Below are 23,146 nucleotides of genomic sequence, written 5' to 3'. Positions count from 1 at the left end.
ACATGCGACAAAGAGGTATTTTTTTCTCAATTTCATTTGTTTTTTTCTTTCTAACTTGCAAACCAATCCAAACACACACCCACATCATTTATTACCTATCCTCTCTTCTATAGACTGTCTGCCTGCTCTTGCGCTTGTGCAACGTACGTGGCTTCAATATTTTTTCCATGTTCATCGTAACAATCTACATACTCTACACCATGAGTTGTATATATACATTTTGTTATTCCAATGTCCATCCTAGTTTTATCTTGCAATAACCCATCTTTTCTTGCACCATTAAATGGGTTTGTAAAAGGTAGAATAATTCATTAGCGTTTATGGGTTCATAATGTGTTTTAGTTAAGTTGTTTTGGACAATTAAATCTCTATCCTAGTTATGAACTTTCAAAATGTTATGTATCACGTTGATACATGTGCCTGACCTAAGACATATGCTTCTTTGTATATGTATATATATATGTATAACATAGCTACAAAAAATCTTAGTTGATGCTTATATAAAACGGAATCGGATCTTAAACAAAGAAAAGCCTAGTGAATTGTCATTTGTCACTAGAACTCGCCGACTAAAGAAAATTGTCACAACTCCATCATCAGGAATACATCACATATTATATATAGACATAATTTATTTTCTTTTAAAAAGAAAATGTAGTTTACTAGGGAGTTAGGAATGTGATTAATAGTGAGAATGAGAATCATTTACTACTCACAGCTCATCGAGACGATGAAGATTCCAATTATTAGAAGTGGGATAGAGACGCACATAAGGGGAGTTGCGTAAGAAAAATTCTCTAGGATAACTTTTTTTAAGTTTTTGTCACAAAAATAGCTATCAATAAAGAAAATGATGAAAATAAATTTTATTTAAGGGTATATATTTTATCATAGGGTGAATTAATCTAGATTTAAGGTTTAAAGTTAAGGAATTGAGTTTTGGGAATAGAATTTCAAATTTAAAAAAAAAATATTAAAATTTTCAAAACAAAAAAGAGTTATTTTGGTCATTTTCTTTTTTTGAAAGGTATTTTGTGACAAAAACTTAAAAATGATTATTTGAGAGAATTGATGTATAACCAAAGTATTTTCACATGAAAGAAAAGATATATGTATTGCATTAATGATTTGCAAAACCTATCTCTCTATCTATATATACACACACCCTATCATTCGTCCTACACATAATCTCTTTCTTTCTCTCTCTATGACAAAAATGGCCAACATGACAACACTCAACCAGCTGTTTGATCTGCCGGGGCAGATTTGCCATGTCCAGTGTGGTTTTTGCACCACTATTTTGCTGGTACATCTAACCTCTTCCCCTCTATTTATTTTTTTTTTTTTTTTTGCCAAATATTTGAATATCATATAAATATGAAATTGTTTTGTAAACTTTACAAAAATTAAAAACTAGAAGAGGTTCACCTCGGCAAAAAGAATAAAAACAAGGTGAAGCTCATTTTACAAAAGGATTCCTAGTCATGCCTCAGCCATGATAGCATGAGAGTCTTGAAATTCTTTCTGTGCTGTTTCCCCAATATTGTGTCCCTGACATTTCGGTCGATAAGCTTGCAAATCGTTGTAGGGGTAGACGAGATTCCGTCGTGTAATCTCTTGTTCCTTTCAGCCCAGATATGGTAGATAGTTGCATGGGCAACAAGTCTCTTGAGTACTCGAGGAACATGAGAATTGGCGATGGATAACCATTCCATGAAGGCGGTCCAAGACATAAAACAAGAATGAGAATAACCGAGCCTTCTTAGAATCAGTTCCCATATCTGTTTACTTACCTCGCAGCGAAGCAGGAGGTGATCTCTAGACTCTGGAGCAGAGTCGCACAGACAGCAATTCGAGGAGGTACCAAGTCCCCAGCTGAATAGGCGAGCACGAGTGGGCATTCTGTCATGTTGAGCAATCCACATGAGGAAAGCATGACGTGGAGTACATGATTTGAACCAAACACTGTCAGCCCAAGTTACTGTCGGTGCTCTGTTTCTGATCACTTCCCAAGTTCGAGAGGCCGAGAATTTGGAGAGTGGGTCTTCTTCAATCATCCAAACAAATTCATCACATGCTTGAGACTGAGATGGGAGAGGAATACCCGTTAGATGATAGTGCAGACTCTCGGCCTCCGGTGACCTTGCTCCTCTGAGATTCCAGCCTGTCTCATTGCACGCGTCTGCCACAGAAGCAAATAGAGGTATAGAGAGCTGTCGAGGGCCACCAGTTCCGAACAGATTAATAAGCCGGCCAAGGGGAGACCAATCATCCCACCAGAAGCTGATGTTCTGTCCATTTCCCAAATCTGCTTTTAGAAAGTCTGAAGCAAGAGGTCGTAGGTTGAGAAGTGATCTCCACGTCCCCGATCCTGCCTTCTTAGCATCCAGACTCCACAGGTTCTCACTGCCAATTTTGTACTTTCTGATCCAAGAAGCCCAAAGAGAAGGATTTGGAGCATAGAGCATCCAAATGAGTTTCAAACAGAGTGTCTTGTTCCAGGCGGTGAGATCCCTCAATCCCAATCCTCCTTCTTGTTTGGGGAGAGAAACTGTATCCCAAGCAATTTTTGCAACTCCCTTGGTAGTAATGTTACCGGTCCATAAGAAGCCAGAGCATAGGCTTTGGATCTGTTTAATGCAACCTTTAGGCAGGATGAAAGCTGATGTCCAGAAATTAATTGTTCCATATATGACTGAAGAGATCAACTGAGCTCTCCCTGCATAAGACAACTTTTTTGAGGACCACGCAGTGAAGTTTGCAGAGATCTTCTGGATCAGCGGTCTATACTCTGCAAGTCTCAGTTTCCGATGCATAAGAGGAAGGCCCAAGTAACGGACTGGCATCGAACCGAGACTGAAACCGAGACCTTTGAGGTCATTAGTTTCATCTTGGTTCAGGCCTCCTACAAATAATTCTGTCTTTTCCTTATTCATGCGCAGACCAGACCAAGTTTCAAACACATCCATAGTCTCAACAATATTCAGCAAAGACTGTTTCTCACCATCAAAGAATATCATGATATCATCAGCGAAGGCTAGATGAGTTACCTCAGGATCAGCCGTCTTTGGATGAAAACCAATGTCCCCAGCTCGATATCTTGCATTAAGCATTTGGGAGAACACTTCCAAGGCGATGACAAAAAGGTAAGGTGACAAAGGATCACCTTGGCGGAGACCTTTTGTCCCTTTGAAATACCCACATAGTTCTCCATTTATAGAGATAGAGAACCTGGTTGTAGTGATACATTGAGCTATAAGCCTCCGGAAGTGAGATGGAAAGCCTAGGGCTTCAAGCGTGTTAAGAACGAAGTCCCAGTTTATAGAATCAAACGCTTTCTGTAGGTCTACTTTCAGCATGCACCGTTTTGATATGTCCTTCCATTTATACCCAGCCACCAACTCTGTCGCAAGGAGCACATTTTCCACCAAGAGGCGGCCCGGAACAAAAGCTGACTGCGCAGCGGAGATAAGTTGAGGGAGAGCAGATTTGATCCGATTAGCAAGGAGCTTAGAAGCCACTTTATACACAGTATTGCAACAAGAAATAGGCCTAAACTCTGTCATTCTATTAGCATTCGGCTTTTTTGGAATAAGAGCTATGATTGTAGCATTCCATTGTTGCAATAGGCGACCCGTTGTCAGGAATTCCTTCACTGCAGCGATCATTTCTTTCCCTACAATGCTCCAATTACCTTTGAAGAATTCAGCAGGATAACCATCCGGGCCAGGGGCCTTAGAATCTGGAAGAGAAAGGAAAGCTGACTGGATATCCAAATCTGTAAACTCTGCTGCCAACTGCATAACAGCCTCAGGAGAACAGCGTAGAGGTAGGTAAGTGGCTATAGTGGCTGGAGAAGGCGATGTTAGGTTTGATAGGCCGCCAAGTAGCGCGGAGTAGTAGTCCACTGCATGAGTCTTAATGTCCTCCAGTTGATCAATGACACCTCCATCCCAGTTGATCAATGACACATCCATCCCACTGCATGAGTCTTCCCCTCTATTTACGTCTGTACTGACGGTCATTTGATGAGTTTATACATGTTTTGCAGGTGAGTGTGCCGTTCACTAGCCTGTCAATGGTGGTGACTGTGAGATGTGGGCACTGCACAAGCCTTCTCTCTGTCAATTTGATGAAGGCTTCTTTCATTCCTCTCCATCTCCTCACTTCTCTCTCTCATCTTGATGAGGTTCCCGTGACATATATACTATGCGTATGATCTCTAGCTACATAAATTTATATATACATCGATTACTCTAATTCTTATTTTATATATGTGTGTAGACGGAAAAAGAGGAGGTTGCAGCCACAACAGATGGTGTGGAAAAAGAAGCATGGAAGGTGACTCAGGAGAAGGAGAACAGTCCAACGACTTTGGTTACTTCTTCAGACAATGAAGATGAAGATGAAGATAAAGATGTGTCTCGTGTCTAGGGATGTTAACATGGGTAGTTACCCATGGGTTTACCCAAACCCACTAATAATGGGCTGGGTTTTTACCCATCTAAGATTAATTGGGTCAACCATGGGTATTAATTTTAAAACCCATATTTATGTTGGGTAAATACAAAAGGGTAATGGTGTACCCATGGGTTTTCAATTATATATATAGATTTTTACCATTTTAATTAAATTATATAAAAATTGCAAAAACGTTTTTTTCCGTCAGAACCAAAAAATGATTTTTTTTCGCAAAAACCCTAAAACTAATATTTCTAACAGAAACCAAAAACGAGTTTTCCCGCTGAAACCGAAAAATCGAGTTTTTCTACCGAAACCACAAAACTTGTTTTTCCGCCAAAACCATAAAACTAAGTTTCCCGCCAAAACCGCAAATGAGTTTTTCCGCCAAAACCGCAAAAAATGAGTTTTCCCGCCAAAACCGCAAATGAGTTTTTCCGCCAAAACCGCAAAAAATGAGTTTTCCCGCCAAAACCGTAAAACTGAGTTTTTCCGCCAAAACCGAAAATTGAGTTTTCCCGCCAAAGACGAGAAACCGAGTTTTTCCCCCAAAACCGCAAAACCGAGTTTTTCCGCCAAAATCGAAAAATCGAGTTTTCCCGCCAAAATCGAAAAATCGAGTTTTCCCGTCAAAGCCGAAAACCGAGTTTTTTCCCAAAACCGTAAAAACGAGTTTTTCCATCAAAATCAAAAACGAGTTTTTCCGCCAAAACCGCAAAAGCGAGGTTTCCTGCCAAAACTGCTAAACTTCAGAATAAATAAGATAATACTTTGGGTACCCACGGGTAAACCTATACCATATTGGGTTTATTTTCTGGGTTTGGATTTCAACCCTGATGTTTCTGGGTTTTTGCAGGTTGGGTATAAACTGGGTTGGGTTATTTGTGGGTTGGGCTGGGCTGGGTTATTTTACCCTACGTTAACATCCCTACTCGTGTCTACCAAGTTGTCAACAAACGTACGTTTGTGTTTATATATATTTTGTTTTTCGTCTTTCATTAATTTTAATTTGCTTAACTGATGATTTTGAGTTTGAGTAGCACCTGAGAAACGACAACGAGCTCCTTCCGCTTACAATTGCTTCATCAAGTAAGAAATCGATTAAAAAGACTTATGTATAAAATTTACATGTGTATGTACGTTTTTTCTAATCTAAATGCTTTTCTTTTGTGGGTTTCATTGGAGCAGGGAAGAGATCAGGAGGTTAAAGGCTCAGAATCCAAGCATGGCTCACAAGGAAGCTTTCAGCTTAGCTGCCAAAAATGTACTTCAAGTTTACTTAAGCTTAATATTTGTAGAGGAAAAAAACCCTAATTTATTTTCATCTTTTAGTCAGCTGAATAGAGAGATCTAGCTAATATTTTTTTTGTGATTTTTATTTTTATTTATTTGGGATGGTGAAGTGGGCTCATTTCCCTCCAGTTCAAAACAAGAGAACTGCCTCAGATCAATGTTTTTGTGAGGAAGACAACAATGTGCTACTATCATGCAATGCTCTGGAGGTAATTATTTCAGCAACTAACTATGTTTTTACAACAGTTGTTTCTTGTTTCAAAGTGAATAGTTGTATACCTGACATATAAACCAGCATGTATGTTAGCAGCCTAGAAAGTGTCATTTCCAAAGCAACCCAAGCATTAACTAGATCCGAATAGCATCACTCTCGGTATAACTTTCAGAACCCTAGCTAGACTAATTATTAATTTATTAATTGATTATTAGAGTGAGGGTGTAATGAGAATCATTGATCCCCAACTACTACGATGTGTGAAATTTATGACGTAAACCCTTTCATAGTATTGAAGCTCACACTGCACACAGTTCACTTTTATAGAAACCCATTCAATTAATTAAAGCATTCCAGCTGAATATATGTACATTTTTGAATTAACTTAACTTGAGTTAAATTTATTGTTGAAATTAATGTTTGGAATGCAGGACCATGAGGTAAGCAATAATGGCTTCCGAGAGAGAAAGGCTCAAAGGCATTCCATTTGGGGAAAATCTCCATTTGAGTAATAATAATTTGGCATTATGAAATGTGATGGTGACTATTTTCTTCTAGGGTTTTATTTTGTTGCTTTAGGGTTTGTGGTATCTGAGAGAGAAGAGATGGTAAGAATCTGAAACGTACGTAGGATTTGGGTGTTCGAGGAGAGTCTTGGGAATGAGCGAGTTTATTCAGTATCTTCGTACTTCTTAGCTTTGAACTTAATATGAAGAGACAGTGACTCTATAACTGAATCTTATTGTTGAATTCTAAGTACTTATGTTTTAACATTCACTTTAGTAAGAATCTTTGCTATAAGCTATCATCACTATTCACTAAGATGCTTCTTGATTCACTTAATGCTTTAATTTGTATGATACTACTAACGATGGGGGAAAAACAAGACGCATCCTATTATAGTATCGTAAATATAAATTTATGTTTCCAGAATTTACATATTGATATAAACATCAAAATCACGAAACAAGAAAAAGAAGACAAATTTCAAGAGAAAATATATTAGAATTACTCGACTAGTTGTAATTAAAAAAAAAAGATGTAATCAGTAGCTAAGATTAATAATATCATAAATGAAAAGAATGGAAGCTATGAAAAAAAGTTGTTCAAAAAAAAAAAAGAAAAAAAGGAAGCTATGAAAAAAAAGAAAAAAAAAAGAAAGAGATTTCATTCCATCTCATTCACAAATCTTTTTAATCATGAATGTTTTATAACTACGTTTCATTTTCTTTCAAATATTCCACGAAGAGATTTATAACTGGAATGAGAATTTTTTATTTTGCAGTTTGACGATGCCATCATTTTTTTTGTTTTTGTTTTTGATGTTTGAAGATGCTTCTTGAAAGGATAAAAATACGAAGTCAAGTCTGACTCACCTGGTATACGACAAATTTGGTACGTATCTACGTATCCTCATGTTCCTACAGAAGGCCAATACTTAGACTATCTTATAGCCATACGTCGGATATATACCCAATATTTAGATTAGGCATGGGCATTCGGGGTCCCAATCGGGTTTCGGTTTAGTCCAATCAGGTTTCGGTTTAATCCAATCGGGTTTTGGTTTTTTGGGTTTACCAAAAGCAGTCTCATTCGGGTTATATGAAACTTCGGTTCGGGATCGGTTCGGGTTCTATCGGGTTCGGGTCAGGGTTAATAAATTTTTAAAGAACCGGTACAATCCGATGTACTTTTGGGTTTGGGTCCCGATCGGTTTTTCGGTTAAATGTACCTGATTCGTATCTACTTTGTAACCAAAAAATAAATAAAATCGGTTCTTCGATTTTAAAATACTTGATTTGTACCTATTTTGTAACCAAAACATAAATAAAATTGGTTCAAAAATAAAAAAGAACATAAAATGTGATCATTCAAAATCAAGTGAAAGGTAACCATAGTTATTTATAGAAAGAAAATCAAATAAATGAAAACATAAAACGAAAACCAAGTTCTCATGAAATGAAAAACATTATTCAGTGAAAACAAAACTAAAATCTAAAAAAATTCAACCTTCAACCCCCACCTTCAACCATCAATCTTCATATAATAGATAACTATTTTAGATGTTCGATATATTTTGAATACATATTAAGAATTGAGATCATGTTTGGTATAAGTTCTTTTTGGAAATTTTGAATGTTTCTGGTTCTATCGAGTATCCATTTAGGTTCGGATTCGGTTCGGATTCGGTTCGGATAATACGCATAACCCGAAATACCATAAAACAAGATCCATTCGGTATTTATGTCGGATTCGGATTGGTTCAGATTCATTTTTATCGGATCGGGTTCGGTTTGGGTTTTCGTGTTTGGTTTATTTGCCCATCCCTAAATTTAGACTATCTTATAGTTTTTTTTAGTTTCATTTTAAGCACTGGATTCACATTACGAAACTTTCGAACAATATAGATGGAAAATATTTACTGTAAACCTATAATACTTTTAAACTAATAGCACTTGCATTGCATAACATAGCATTCACCGTACTCTAATTAATTAACAATCTACTCTCCGTGTGGGCGTTCGGGTGCCCATTAGGGTTTGGTTCAGATCTATTCGGATTTTGGGTTTTCGGGGTCAAAGATTTCAACCCTATTCGAATATTTTTAAGTTTCGGTTCGGGTTCGGTCATGATCTTTCCGGGTTGGAATAACCCATTAAAATTATTTTAAAATTTTTAAAATTTATGATATACTTTAAATTTCTCAAAATCTATAAACAAAATATTATATTACATACACATTATAATAATATATGTCAAAATATCTAAACTTAACATATAATTTGATTTGGTTTGAATATTTGGATAGATAATCAATAGATATTTCAAATATATTTAGTGTTTTGAGTATATTTTAGCTATTTTAAACATTTACTTTTGACTATTTGTATATATTTTCAATTATTTTGAAAAATTTAAAAATATCTTATATATTTTCGATGTTTTTAATAGATATTAAAAATAAAATATATTTATATAAGGGGGTATAGAAATCTATTTCAGTTACATTTGGGTACCCAGAATACTTCGGTTCGGGTCGGATTTGGTTTCGGTTATTTAGATACCAAAATTTTGAAAATGTTCGGATATTTGATCAATTTTAGTTCGGGTTCGATACTATTTTTTCGGGTCGGGTTCGGTTTGGTTCTTCGGATTCGGATTTTTTGCCCAGCCCTAATCTACTCTCACCAATTCGATTTAAAAAATGCAAGAAATTCTAAAAATGAGAAATTCTATAGAATAGCTATTTTTAAGTTTTTGTCACAAAATAGATCTCAATGAAGAAAATGACTAAAATAAGTTTTATTAAAAGATAATAATACATTTTTACTCTAGATTTAACTAATCTATAGTTATGGTTTAGAGTTAATGGGTGGAGTTTTGAGGATATGATTTTAAATTTTAAAATAAAAAAATAAATATTTAATTTTTCAAAATAAAATGGTCTATTTTGGTCATTTTTTTTCTTGAACGCTATTTTTGAGACAAAAACTTAAAAATAGCTATTTGAAAGAATTGCCCATCTAAAATTCTACACAATAAAAAGAAGGAATATTAGGTTGACCTAGTTTGTGACAAAAAAAAAGATTTAAGATTATTTTAGTTTCATTTATATTTCTTATGAATCTATATAATTGTATAGGTGAAATGATTATTTCTTTGGGCATTTTGGAAATACTTTTGAGTATTGAATAAAGTTATTTCGAAGTTTTCTAAAAAATATCATTTTTCAAATACAAACTTTTAAGGTTTACAAGTTTCCTCTTATTTCTAAAATAAACATTTTTTTGTATCAACAAAGCATTAACAACTACAAATTACTTTTGTTTGCACGTTTTCCTCATCTAATAAGAGGGGCAATTTCGTACATATCAGTAGGCGGGTCCGTTGGCAACGTCATGTGTGCCGGAATCGCAACTTTCTTAAAACAAACATTATTTTTCTTCAACTTCCCTAATTAAATAACGCCACGTCATCATCCTTCCGTTGTCACCGATTGGGTAACCGACCACCTCAGACGGTGTCGGAGAAGTTTCATTTCCCGACGCAAGTGGCATTCTCGTAGATAAATTCGTAATCGGTGAGCGTTCCATCGAGTCGTTCGCTTATAACAAAACTCCACCGCGAAAAAACAAACGCGATTCGCCCAGAAGAAGAAACAAAAACTCAATTTCGATACCTCTTCTTCACACAACCCCCACAAGTCGAAAGCTTTGAACCTCAATCTTCATTCGAGAAGCTCAGGTACAAAGATTCGATCTTTAAATCGAATCACGAACTGGGTCAACTCGGATGATTTGATTTGGTCTGCTTTATCGTATTCTTTGATTGATTTTGTTTTTTTTTTATGTTTTCACAAGGTTGGAGGAGATGGGTTCTGAAGGACCAAAAGCGATTACAATTCACGTGACTGGTTTCAAGAAGTTTCTTGGTGTTTCCGAGAACCCTACTGAGAAAATAGCCAATAATCTGAAGTCTTATGTGGAGAAACGAGGGTTGCCTTCTGGGTTGAGTCTTGGTTGCTGCACTGTTCTTGAGACTGCTGGGGAAGGTGCAAAGTCTCAGCTTTATCAGGTTTTGGAGTCTAGTGTTGTTGTCTCTGGAGATAATAAGAACACCATTGGAACTGTTGTTTGGGTGAGAGACTGTGTCTACATGTTGTTTGCAAACTGTTTTCTTACACTGTGTCACTCTAGTTTGCCTTGAGGATCAATTTAAACAAATTTGATGACTTTAGATTGTGGTTGAAGTGTGATTGTGCTGTGTTTCCTCTTCCATCTTCAGTGATGAGTTAGGCTAAGCACTTAAATCTATCTATTAATGGTTCTTGATTGTTGCTTTACATCTGGTTAAACGCCCGCTTGTGTCTAACACCTTCTGCTTCTCACTTGATGTGTTCTGGTGCTAAAGATTCGTTTAGGTCTTTAAGAATTTTTATAACTTCAAAATGGAAAAAGAAAGCTTGTTTTCTTCTTGTGATTTTGAGTGTTCTTCTGATGGTTTAAAGATCTATATCTCTTGATGGTTATGCTTCTTTAGCTTCATCTTGGAGTGAACAGCGGATCGACAAAATTCGCCATTGAAAGACAAGCAGTCAACGAAGCTCATTTCCGTTGCCCTGATCAGTTAGGCTGGCAACCACAGGTAAAACAATTCACTTTCTATTACAAACAAACATATTCTATAGAACACTAACTTACCCTTTTCAACACAGCGGCTTCCTATAGTTGTTGAAGATGGAAGCATTTTAAAGGCCAAAGAGGTATATATATATCTTAATAACATACACACTCCTATCTTGCAACATTCTAACTTGTTGTTTGGTGTGGTAAAGACTTCATGCTCGACAGAGTCTATTTTCAAGTCACTGAAGAGTAAAGGATTCGATGTGGTTCAATCAGACGACGCTGGACGGTTCGTGTGCAACTATGTATACTATCACTCTCTCAGGTTTGCAGAAGAAAAGGGACACAAGTCATTGTTCGTTCACGTTCCTTTGTTCTCCAAGATCGATGAAGACACTCAGATGCAGTTCGTTGTCGCTCTCTTGGAGACAATTGCAGCTACTTGCTAGTGTTTATATGTAAGTATTATGTATATCCTTCTACAATGCATTGTAGTTTGTGATAAGAAAGACGATTGCTTTTGGCTTTGGAAACTTTCTGTGTATCTTGTAAAGCACGTTTAGGAAAGAAAGAGGCTGTTGTGATCGTCTGTTGTAATAAAATAAATTATCTTTGTATTCATAATGTCAAAGTTTGGATTTTTTTATGAGTGATACTTGTTGAGCAAGGAACAAAAATGTCAAGTCCGTACGAGATGTTGTCACTTAGTTATCTTTTTGAATTCTGGGAATGGCTGAAACGGGTAAGATCATCTACGCGGAGATTGTATCTCGTGGTCTTAAAGAGACCGTTTCAACGTTTCCTTTATGTTCTGAGTGTATGTAGTGGTGATGAATGGTTATGTAGGAAAGGAATTTGAAAGCTCACTGCACGGTGATTTGCTCAGGGTTTGGATGTGTTCTGCACTTGTTGGCCTCTATGCTTCTTTGCGGCTTGTTGATGTTGCTTTGAAGTTGTTTCAAGTCTTCATGATAAATGAGTGTGAACCCGATTGCAAAAACTGCAGAATCATTTTTGTACATATCTGAAATGGGTTCTTTTACTTGAAGCCACAACACAAGGTGAACATACTCTACAAGGACAAGACAGAAGAATAACATTCTTTTTTTTTTGTTTGCTAGGTTGGTGCAACAAACTCATTGACCTCTTCTATATCTGTCTCATACAGCAGTCTACTTTTTATTAGTCAGAACCACATAATGCTGAGGTTAAAAAGCTGAGATATATTCAGGGATTCCTTTTCTCGTTTTGTTTTCAGATCACATGGGACCAACATGTGTATCAAGAACTAGTTCACCACGAAGAGTTTGCGTTGTAGAGGTTTTGGAGTAAAGCAAAGAAGTGGTAAAGCACATGACTTGTGCTTTAAGAGTAGATATAGTAGAAAACAAGGCCTCTTTCCTCTTCATCTACTTTTGGAGTAAAGCCATGCCAATTAAACCCCATATTTAATATTAGTATTCATATATATTCAAACTCAAAACCATATCATCTCTGCAAATATATTTCATTAAAGGGGGAGTGTTTTGATTGATGCATATGATGGATAAGCTCTTTATTATTTCCCTTATTGGTCTGTTAACGCTAACTGCTTATGGAGCTGCAGCGAAAATGGTGTACACCGATCTCGACATCCTCAAGAAGCTTGAGAACTTTGACATACCGGAGGATGATGATGCTGATGATAATTATGATACAAAGCTCTTTGATTTGCAGTCATTCACAAGCCGGGGTTCTGGTAAAAACCTGGTGAACGTGGATTCATTTGGTGCAGCTGGAGATGGAGTTTCTGATGATACTCAGGTACGTTTGAGATCATTTGCTTATATATTTGTGCCATAACTAATCTGTTTGTGTGCAAATGGTACTCAAACCAGGCATTCGTGAGTGCATGGAAGCAGGCCTGTGGTACCCCAAAGTCTGTGTTGCTTGTACCACAAGGAAGGAGTTATTTAGTAAATGCAACAAAGTTCAATGGTCCTTGTGAACGAAAATTGATCATTCAGGTCAGTTTTGGCAAAACAGAAACTGGAACATTATTATATATACAGAACAGTCATAATTCAGAAACACCCTCTTATAGATTGATGGAACAATAGTGGCACCAGAGGAGCCCAGCAACTGGGACCCAAAGTTCCAAAGGATTTGGCTAGAGTTTTCGAAGCTCAAAGGGGTTGTGTTCCAAGGGAATGGAGTTATAGATGGTTCTGGCAGCAAATGGTGGGCTGCTTCTTGCAAGAAAAACAAGTCTAATGTATAATCTCCTCCTAAGCTTTTTCTTTAAACGTCTCTAATCTTCTATAAGATTCTTACACATCTTTCTTGCTTTCTTGCAGCCTTGCAAAAGTGCACCAACGGTGAGAAACCATTGCCTTTACCAGCTTCTCTTTCTTCTTATATATGGTTTCTTGTTTTGCCTGCAGGCCTTTACTATTGAGTCTAGTTCAGGTGTGAAAGTACGTGGCTTGACGATCCAGAACAGCCAGCAGATGAACTTCATCATTGCAAGGTCAACTTCAGTACGTGTCTACAAAGTCATGGTCTCATCTCCAGGAGATAGTCCCAACACTGATGGTATCCATATCACTGGATCCACCAATGTTGTCCTCCAAGACTGTAAAATTGGCACAGGTTTATATTATTTTTCTTAACCAAAACATGCTTAAGCTCCAACTAAGAATGTACTAAAGATTGGATTAAAACAGGGGATGATTGTGTCTCGATTGTGAATGCGAGTTCTAATATAAAGATGAAGAGGATCTATTGTGGACCTGGACATGGAATCAGGTACATCATCAGGTTTCTAGATAACATCCTGTTTCATATCAAATATATAATTCTTTTTTGGAATTAACCATCGCAGCATTGGTAGTCTTGGGAATCATAACTCAACAGGGATTGTAACAAAGGTTGTGTTGGACACTGCCTTCTTGAAAGAGACAACTAATGGACTCAGGATCAAAACATATCAGGTAATCAAGAAACAAGAGCTTCAAAACTGTACTTTTATAAACTTATATTAAGTTTGATGCTTTGGAACAACTACAGGGAGGTTCTGGTTACGTTAAAGGTGTTAGATTCTCAAACGTTGTGATGCAAGATGTCTCTAACCCTATACTCATTGATCAGTTCTACTGCGATAATCCAACATCTTGTCAAAACCAGGTTTCTTTACTTACCAATCAAATGATTATTCTGTCAAAAACAAAACTCAAAGAGATGTGTTTGGTGGTATAATGTTAGACCTCGGCGGTTAAAATAAGTCAGATAATGTACCGGAACATAACCGGGACAACCAAAAGTGAGAAAGCCATCAAGTTTGCATGCAGCGACGCGGTCCCTTGCAGCCACATTGTCCTCAACAACGTGAATCTTGAAGGCAAAGACGGTCAAGTCGAAGCCTATTGTAACTCAGCTGAAGGTTTCGGGTATGGAGTGATTCATCCGTCTGCGGATTGTCTGTACTCGCACGACGATAAGTGCTTGGACCAGAGTGACAAGTCAGGACATGTTTTGGTAACTGAGGAAGCTGAGACTGGCCATGACGAGCTCTGATTGGCTGTGATGTTTTAAGTGTTGTAGTGAGGGATGGATGATATGTGTAGTATAGTTTTCTGAAGCATATGATATAGTCTGAGGATGATATGTGTAATATAATTTTCAGAAGCATATAATATAGTTTTATGAAGACACTGCCAGTCTGCCACCATGTTCTACTCTGGTAAACCGAAACCAAACTGAAATAACTGATTAAAAAACCGAATCAAACCTTGGAGTAACTTTATTTTTCTATATTAAGAAAGAAAAAACAAATTTGAATTCAAACCATACCAATTTTTTTATACAAAAATATTTATAGAATAATTTGACTAAATCTTGAATTATAACCAAACATGAAAGCATATTCTTCAACTAGAATTTTTTATAAAAAAATCGAATAATTAATAAGTTAAACCAAACGGAAATCTCCGAGTTTACAAATACAAGTCAGCATCAATAAACATTGGTCGCTACGTGTCTAACTCCGATTGGTCAGATGCCATCGCGGCCAATCACTCATCACCGCATGTAAACCGCGTAAGCTCAAGCCACCACCTCCACGAATATAAACATTCTGCAGACCAGTCGTGAAAGGGTAATATCGGTAGTGGTATTTGTGAATTGACGTTTTTATCCTTTGCCTCTATAAAGCAGCATCTTCTCCGTTATAACCTCACGGCGTCGCGCATTTAGCGTTGTTTCGAAGCTCTCTCTCCTTCGCTTTCAAAGTCCGTTCGTCGTCTCGCTCGTTGTTACGCGATCTCTAGGTACGCTTGATCTAGATCTAAGCTAACGCATTCTCAATAATGTGAATTCACGATTCGATCTGCCACTGCAGCAGCGTCTAAGTCTGGATCTATGAAAATTTATCATATAGATTCTGATACACTCGACGATCTAACACGATCTCAACCGTTGGATCGGCCTTCGCTGATTGTAGTGCTTTCGTAGTTTTGGTTTACGCATTGCTTTGTGATACTCTCGACGATCGATACGATGTAGAGAGCATTAGGTTGTAGTTATTGCCTTATGCATATTGCTTTTGTGATACGCTGCTCTGATTGATGTCTGTGTGTCTTCTTGTGGTGTGATGTAGAGAAGAAGGGATGGGTTTGTCTTTCGCCAAGCTGTTTAGCAGGCTCTTTGCCAAGAAGGAGATGAGGATTCTCATGGTTGGTCTTGATGCTGCTGGTAAGACCACCATTTTGTACAAGCTCAAGCTCGGTGAGATTGTCACCACCATTCCCACTATTGGTGAGTTTCATCATTCTGTTTTCAAATGAGTAGCTTAGCTATAGGTGTATGATTTTATGTTTCTACCGGCCTTGATGATTAGAATAAAAAAATTGTGGGCAGGGTTCAATGTGGAAACTGTGGAGTACAAGAACATCAGTTTCACTGTGTGGGATGTCGGGGGTCAGGACAAGGTATAATCTTTAACCAACTTTAAAAGCATCTAGGATCTTTTTGCATCACCATAGGGGGATCTTTTCTCCTCATATATCTTAAAATGAGTAACCTGCACTTGTTGTCAGATCCGTCCCTTGTGGAGGCACTACTTCCAGAACACTCAAGGTCTCATCTTTGTGGTCGACAGCAATGACAGAGACCGTGTTGTTGAGGCCAGAGATGAACTGCACAGGATGCTTAATGAGGTCTGTTTCCAGTATTATTTACCTTTTTTTTTCTCTTGATTTGTGGTGAGACCAGACAAAGTAGAAACTTACTGAAACACTTTTTGTGTGTATACAGGATGAGCTGCGTGATGCTGTTCTGCTCGTGTTTGCTAACAAACAGGATCTTCCAAATGCCATGAACGCAGCTGAAATCACTGATAAGCTTGGTCTCCACTCTCTCCGTCAGCGTCACTGGTATAATAAAAAACATCTAACTCTTCCTTCAGTCTTCATGTTGATAATGTTTTGTATGATCGATATATGTGTGTGAACTCTCTGTTCAGGTACATTCAGAGCACATGTGCCACTTCAGGCGAGGGGCTTTACGAAGGTCTTGACTGGCTGTCCAACAACATTGCCGGCAAGGTAGACAACGTCCCAAACCGCAACTGATGTTTTATTCCACTATCTCTGTACAAATTGTAATTCTTTCTTCTGTGTTCTTGTTGCTTCTTTCTTACAGGCGTAGAGGGAAGGTTCGTGGTTGAGTTGATTTTGCTGAGCAAATCTGGATGCAGGGGCAAACATTATCTGAACTTTTTTTCTTTCCGGTTTTCTTATTGTTCTGTGTTTTTTTTTTTCTGGTATGTGGATTTGATTTTGTGATCGTTGTTTCTGATTTGTGTAAGGAGAGGTCTCTTGTACGTAGAACATAGAAATTACCTTTTACTATAGCTTGTAATATTGAAAGTTATCTACTATTTTCGTGGTCGTTGTTCTCTCGTTACATTTCACTTTGAGTCAGAAGTTGCAAAGGGATCGTACGTCGTTGTTAATAGACTTCATGGGATCGTACATAGGTTACTGAAACCATCCACTTGATTGAATTCAAACAAAGCTGGATTTGATCATATTATGTTGAATAATGTATGTCATGGAAAACTTCAATTTTTTTCAATAAAATTGTGACTGCAAAATATTATATGAATCATGGATACGCTGCCGACAAAAAAAAATATCTGAATCATGGATATGTTCAAATTCAATGTATAAATTAAGGTCAATGTGGTGTTAAAAAAAAGAATTAAGGTCAATGTTTTACTTTCTTATAATAGTCATTGACTTTACTGTATTTTACATCTATCATTCTGACTGCGAAATCGGTCAATTTATACATCAACAGAGGATCGCAATTCCCGTCAGTACATAAACACTGATCTTGTGCTAAAATACACGTCAGCACAAAATATATTCAAATTTCATATGTGAACAAAAATATTTAGGTTTACCCATACATTGACCGTGTATCTGTTAAATAAATGGTAATAGATGCTGACATGGCTTTAACAATACTGACATAGCTTTTACATTTTATTTAATAGATAAAAAATAATACAAATAAAGTCAACATACTTTTGTGGGGAATCAAACCTAACTTCAGCCCATACTAAACCATGAAACAACCACTGTGCCACACCAGGTTATTGATCATGTTATCTATGGAATCCATCTTATCTATTGTGTCTTATTTATATCTAATATATTTTTTTATATATTTCTAATTATCTAGAATTAGTTTCACAAAAATATATATAAATTCTAAGAAATTATGTTTATTTACCTAGATTAATGTTATTGGTGTTTTAAAAAAAATTAAAATTTCAAAACAAATAAAATTTTTAAAAAAGGATTTTAAAAATTTAAAAAGAATTAAAAACATATAATTCAAAACTATTTTTAAAAATATTTTTATTTTTATTATTTATTTATTTTAATTAATTATTTATATTTATAGAACTATATTTATTTAAATGTTTATTTATATTTAAATAATTGTTTAAAATTATTTAAATAAAGAAAAAATATAAATTAAAACTAAAAAGTATTTTTGAATATCGGTTTTCAAATTCAAACCTTTTATAATAATTTTTTGATATTTATTTTCAATTTTTCAAAAAAATGTGTTTTCATATTTTCTTTTTTAATTTTGAAAGTGCTTTTTAATTTTTCAAATTTTTATTTTGAAATCTTGATTTTTTAGAACACAATAACAATAATTGGGTAATTAAACACAATTACTTCTAATTTATATATTTGTAGAACTAATTTTAGATAATTAGAAATATATGAACAAAACATATTAGATATAAATGACATACAATAGATAACACTGCCAATAATTTGGTTTAGCACAACGGTTTAGCGTTTGACTAAATATCGCTCGTTCGACTCCACCCAACGACATATTATTTGTATTGTTTTTATTAATTAGTTAAAATGTAAAAGCTATGTCAGCATTCGTTAAAACCACATCAGCATATATTACCATTTGACTAACATAAAGACGGTCAATATACGAAAAAACCTAAATATTTTTGTTCATGTATGAAATTTGAATATATTTTGTGTTGATGTATGTTTTAGCACATGGTCCGTGTTTATGTACTAACCGAACCGCAGTCCTCTGTTAATGTATGAATTGGCTGATTTCCCCATTCTGATTAGAGGATATTGCCAGTGAGGATTATCAACTTGTTGATAAGAATCTGGATAGTTACGGGTAACCAAAAGAATACTACACAAAAACAATGTTTTACTTTCTTATGCGTTACAATTTCCTAGTAATTTGAGTTACTTTCCAAAATTTACAAAACCAGTTGAATTTAGATGTACATTTTTTTAGCTCTTCGTATATACTCCTAGGTAACGTGTTACTCAATGATTAAACAAATATATTTGGATTATTATTGTTATGTTAGCATATATGTGGCAGCACATTTAATTTAAGCGCATGCGTTGGTGCTATTAAGTTCCTAGGTTAGATCCACCGTCGAAGAAGGCTTATATATTGGTAAAAGAAAGACTAATTTCTCCGGCCTAAGAGAATTATTTGGACGTAAGTCCCAAACACCTTTTGGTTAACGATCATTATTGCTTTTTTTTGGAACGCTACTTCATTAAAATCGTCAGTCAAGCGGTTTAGACCTTTAGTATCGGTTATAAACAAATGATACCATCATTTTTTTATATTTGGGTCTTAAGTATAATAATAACCAGACTGCAAAATTTTGTGTTGTTTTACTGTGATCCATAACCAAATTATACTTCAAATTATAAGCTTAATCCAATTTTAATTGTCTTTTTAATATTTTAATTTTTCATCTTATGTTGTAAAAAAAGTAAAAATTTGATATTTTAAAAATTAGTATAACTTCAAAAAGGAAAATATATAAATTTTATTTATTGATAAGTTAGAAAAAGAAAATATCCAAATGTATCGGTCCAACATATAGATGATTATATAAACAATCAAGAATTGTATACATATAAAAAAAATTCGATCATATATAGATTTGAAATTTGTCAATACAATATGTTTAATATTTTAATAATATAATTCAATCTCTGCAAACTGCATATCTTATCCCAGTCATGTAACTATTTTGTGTACTGTTCAAAGTCAATGTTAATATTGAAGTCAATGATTTACTTTCTTATACTAGCAATCATCATTCATGTATTTACGACCATGATTTTGACTAGAGGATATTGGCAATGACGATAATCAAAAATTTGATAAGAACCTCGATAGTTCATGGTAGACCTCAGCATATAAACCGAGAACCGAAAAGTAAACTGAACCGATATGCACAAATATCTAAGCGGTTTATATATTTCTTAAACTGAAAAACTGAAACTGAACAAAAAACCGAATCGGTATTCGTCTAAAATTCCATTTATATAATAAAAAACAAATTTTAGTTCTAAAATTACCAAAAAGTCTAAAATGCTTCTTATAAACTGAATTATTTTAATATTTTGTCCAAAATATTTAATATTATATGAACTATCAAAATTGAATTATCCAAATATTTTTTTATGTGGACTATCTAAATTTATCCAAATTACCTGATATTTGATTTGAAAAAACTAAAAAATAAAAAATCTGATTTTCACGTGAATTATCCGAAATTATCCTAAAACTAGAACGTAACCAGAACTGAAGTGGAACTGAAATTTTATCTGATGTTACCCAGTTTCTAACATTGTTACCCAAAACAAACCAAAATAAATGAGCTGAAACAGAATCGAGTTTCAAAAATAATCGAACGGTTCCTATATCTATAAAACAAAAAACCAAAGAAAAACGAACGTCCAATGCCTAGTTAATGTTAACAAAAAAACTTTACATAAACCGAACGTTCATGATCCATTGCTTGACTAAATTGTAACTTCCTTATGTGTATTCAAATGTATAGTAAGTACTAGATATTCTAACAAATGTTCAATGCGTCAATTTGATTTGCTTCCCAAAATTTACTGACAAAATCAGTTGAACTGGACTTGAAGTTTGTTTGAACTCTTCGTATATAAATACTTGCCTTCTTTTGAGAGTTGAATATACAGATAAAATTGATACCAAAAAAATAATTTTCTCTTTGATTCTTACAATGCTATTAACACTAGCATTGGTTTCTGTTTGCTTGTTTTTTGTTGGTCATGCTCATCCTCAAGAAATTTCAGGAAATGCAAATGTTTCTGCACTCTTCGCTTTTGGGGATTCCATACTCGATACCGGCAATAATAATAATCTCACCACTCTTTCCAAGTGCAATTACTTCCCGTATGGTAGAAATTTTGTAGGCGGAAAAGCTACAGGAAGATTTGGAAATGGAAGAGTTTTCTCCGATCTAATTGGTATATATATATACGTCAACGTTAACATCTGTTTTAAAATATTAGTTAGATAAAACTACTTTCAATAATAGTCATGATCTTACTACTAATCAAATTTCTATTTACCATGCATTATGCATATGTTATTTGATAGTAGTGTTTTTATACAGCCGAAGGTTTGAGTTTAAAACCACTCTTACCAGCTTATCATGATCCCAACCTTTCGAACAATGATCTCCCGACCGGTGTTTGCTTCGCATCCGGTGGATCCGGACTCGATGAACGCACTGCCAAGCCTCAAGTAAATATGACATTTTGTATAGAGTTTTTAACTGTGTAATCAATTTTTATCACTCATTTAGTGTACGTATGCCTGTGGAATGAGTGTATATAGGGAGTTATATGGGTGCCAGATCAGGTGAAAGATTTCAAAGAGTATGTCACTAAACTACTCGGCGTTTTAGGAAACCAAGAAAAAACAAACGCAATTATATCAAACGCCGTTTATTTAACCTCAGCTGGAAACAATGATCTTGTCTTCACCTTTTGGACTGGGAGGTCACAATCCACTATTTCAGCTTACACTGATCTCATGGTCACTTGGACTGAAAATCTCTTAAAGGTACACAAATATTATTTTCAGAATATTACATCATTATCCCAAATACTCATTTAGGGGTTCTTAATCTTTTTTTTTTTAATAATTTTTAGCTGAAAAAGTGAGTTTAAGAGACTTAGTTAAGAAATGGGTATATTTGGGTGGTCCAATGCAAGTCTCTTATTTAAGGGTTCTTAAAAAATAATGGTGCTCTAACATACTAGTTACTTTATTAATATTTGTTTTTTTTTTTTGACAAACTTTATTAATACTTGTCTTTTGTTATTTCAAGAGTCTATATGAAATGGGTGCAAGAAAGTTTGCGGTTCTTGGAACGGTGCCCCTAGGTTGCTTGCCAGGAATAAGAAAAATTGATGGAGATATATCGAAATTGTGTTCAGTCACTGAAAATCAGTGGGCTGATACATTCAACAAAAAGTTATCTGTTATGCTTAACACTCTCGAAACAAAACTTCCTGGTGCCAAGTTTTCCTACGTAGACATGTATAATTCTCTTCTTGGTCTCGTCAACAATCCTCAGGCTTCCGGTAAATATGTTACACAATTATTAAATAAATATATATTTTGATCATTGTAGATATATTTTCAAGAATAATATGTTCTTTAGAGACTAAAATGTTATTCTATATAATTTGGAATTATTAGGGTTTACTGAAGTGGCTGATGCGTGTTATATGCCGACGACATCGCCTATTCCGTGCCCGGATGCATCTCGTTACGTATTTTGGGATCTTGCCCACCCTAGCGAGAAGGCATATCAAACGATTGCACCAAAGATAATAGAAGAACTCAAGAATAAACTAGCATGATGTATTTATACATATAGCTTTTACTTTTTTTATATTTACATAAAAATAAAGTGTCATAATAAAATTCAGTGTTTATTTCACTTAACTGAGACGAGTCATTATTTGATTTCTTGTCAATTCATTCTCATCTTCACTAATCGAAATTGATTACGTATTAGTCCGTATTAGCATGGCGTCTTGATTTTGATTTCAGAAATGAGGTTGTTTTTATCTCTGTTAACGGGAAAGGAATAAAGATGCAATCAAAATTGTATATTATTCGTATTTCTTTTATAAGGTTTGTTTGAATTATAAGTTTTAATGTAAGGTAATTATTTCCTGTTATTCAATTGATATTATTCACCTATTAACAATATCAGCATCTGGATTGCGTAACTAAAGTACTAAACACACTTGTTAAATATAACGCGAGTATGTATATTAATTACTTCTTCATAGTTTTTTTTTTTTTTTGTAAAATAACCTCTTTATAGTTTTTTTTTTGTAATTTTACTACACATACATATGCACATATAAGGACTTGAAACTATTGCATGTAAAATGTAGAGTCGTCAATGATTGGTTAAGCCCACTCCATAAATCTTTTGATTTTTTTTTCGGAAAAGATGAAAACTTGTACAAAATCCCACTTTATCTTCTCACAGAGGAAACATAATTGTTCCAAAGTGCAACTATCTCCTTTCACTTACACATCACAAAGAATCTATTTAGTTGTCTCTCTTTATGAAAAGAAAAGAAAGAAAAACAACAAAGAATGTTCTCTCAATTTAGAACTTATGTTTTAAACCCAT

General features: G+C 35.0%; 5 protein-coding genes across 8 annotated transcripts; all 5 read left to right on the top strand.

Annotated features, from left to right (window-relative positions):
- Nucleotides 1–900: 900 nt before the first annotated feature.
- LOC106358126 (axial regulator YABBY 4) lies at nucleotides 901–7,644 on the top strand. Its single transcript, XM_048736747.1, has 8 exons — nucleotides 901–1,306; nucleotides 4,052–4,189; nucleotides 4,285–4,408; nucleotides 5,390–5,419; nucleotides 5,502–5,550; nucleotides 5,650–5,725; nucleotides 5,865–5,963; nucleotides 6,400–7,644. The coding sequence occupies exons 1-8, from the start codon at nucleotides 1,124–1,126 to the stop codon at nucleotides 6,478–6,480; spliced, it is 780 nt and encodes a 259-aa protein (XP_048592704.1). The 5' UTR covers nucleotides 901–1,123; the 3' UTR covers nucleotides 6,481–7,644.
- Nucleotides 7,645–9,917: 2,273 nt separating this feature from the next.
- LOC106358125 (pyrrolidone-carboxylate peptidase) lies at nucleotides 9,918–11,732 on the top strand. Its single transcript, XM_013797876.3, has 5 exons — nucleotides 9,918–10,213; nucleotides 10,330–10,606; nucleotides 11,009–11,113; nucleotides 11,184–11,231; nucleotides 11,304–11,732. Exons 2-5 carry the CDS (start codon nucleotides 10,340–10,342, stop codon nucleotides 11,541–11,543), a joined length of 660 nt encoding a protein of 219 aa, XP_013653330.2. The 5' UTR covers nucleotides 9,918–10,213; nucleotides 10,330–10,339; the 3' UTR covers nucleotides 11,544–11,732.
- A 171-nt stretch (nucleotides 11,733–11,903) lies between these two features.
- On the top strand, nucleotides 11,904–14,786 carry LOC106358123 (probable polygalacturonase At1g80170). Of its 3 annotated transcripts, XM_048736744.1 has the most exons (10): nucleotides 11,904–12,215; nucleotides 12,353–12,897; nucleotides 12,972–13,100; nucleotides 13,178–13,348; nucleotides 13,431–13,451; nucleotides 13,518–13,725; nucleotides 13,800–13,881; nucleotides 13,958–14,066; nucleotides 14,143–14,259; nucleotides 14,338–14,786. In XM_048736744.1, the coding sequence occupies exons 2-10, from the start codon at nucleotides 12,628–12,630 to the stop codon at nucleotides 14,647–14,649; spliced, it is 1,419 nt and encodes a 472-aa protein (XP_048592701.1). In that variant the 5' UTR covers nucleotides 11,904–12,215; nucleotides 12,353–12,627; the 3' UTR covers nucleotides 14,650–14,786. The 3 variants fall into 3 exon arrangements, with proteins under 3 accessions (XP_048592701.1, XP_022544517.2, XP_048592702.1); XM_022688796.2 differs by having other exon boundaries at nucleotides 11,904–12,897; XM_048736745.1 differs by lacking the exon at nucleotides 13,431–13,451 and having other exon boundaries at nucleotides 11,904–12,897.
- Nucleotides 14,787–15,183: 397 nt separating this feature from the next.
- On the top strand, nucleotides 15,184–17,022 carry LOC106358121 (ADP-ribosylation factor 2-B). Of its 2 annotated transcripts, none has more exons than XM_013797870.2 (7): nucleotides 15,184–15,401; nucleotides 15,731–15,888; nucleotides 15,991–16,061; nucleotides 16,170–16,289; nucleotides 16,387–16,505; nucleotides 16,595–16,676; nucleotides 16,774–17,022. In XM_013797870.2, the coding sequence occupies exons 2-7, from the start codon at nucleotides 15,741–15,743 to the stop codon at nucleotides 16,777–16,779; spliced, it is 546 nt and encodes a 181-aa protein (XP_013653324.1). In that variant the 5' UTR covers nucleotides 15,184–15,401; nucleotides 15,731–15,740; the 3' UTR covers nucleotides 16,780–17,022. The 2 variants fall into 2 exon arrangements, with proteins under 2 accessions (XP_013653324.1, XP_013653325.1); XM_013797871.3 differs by having other exon boundaries at nucleotides 15,259–15,401; nucleotides 15,736–15,888.
- Nucleotides 17,023–19,102: 2,080 nt separating this feature from the next.
- Nucleotides 19,103–22,965, top strand: LOC106358122 (GDSL esterase/lipase At1g23500-like). Its single transcript, XM_048736743.1, has 5 exons — nucleotides 19,103–20,948; nucleotides 21,098–21,228; nucleotides 21,322–21,549; nucleotides 21,818–22,073; nucleotides 22,192–22,965. The coding sequence occupies exons 1-5, from the start codon at nucleotides 20,702–20,704 to the stop codon at nucleotides 22,353–22,355; spliced, it is 1,026 nt and encodes a 341-aa protein (XP_048592700.1). The 5' UTR covers nucleotides 19,103–20,701; the 3' UTR covers nucleotides 22,356–22,965.
- The last annotated feature ends 181 nt before the right edge of the window (nucleotides 22,966–23,146 follow it).

This window comes from Brassica napus, chromosome A7 (genome assembly GCF_020379485.1).
Source record: "Brassica napus cultivar Da-Ae chromosome A7, Da-Ae, whole genome shotgun sequence".
NCBI classification, from domain to species: domain Eukaryota; kingdom Viridiplantae; phylum Streptophyta; class Magnoliopsida; order Brassicales; family Brassicaceae; genus Brassica; species Brassica napus.
This window is presented reverse-complemented; position numbering and strand designations above follow the sequence as displayed.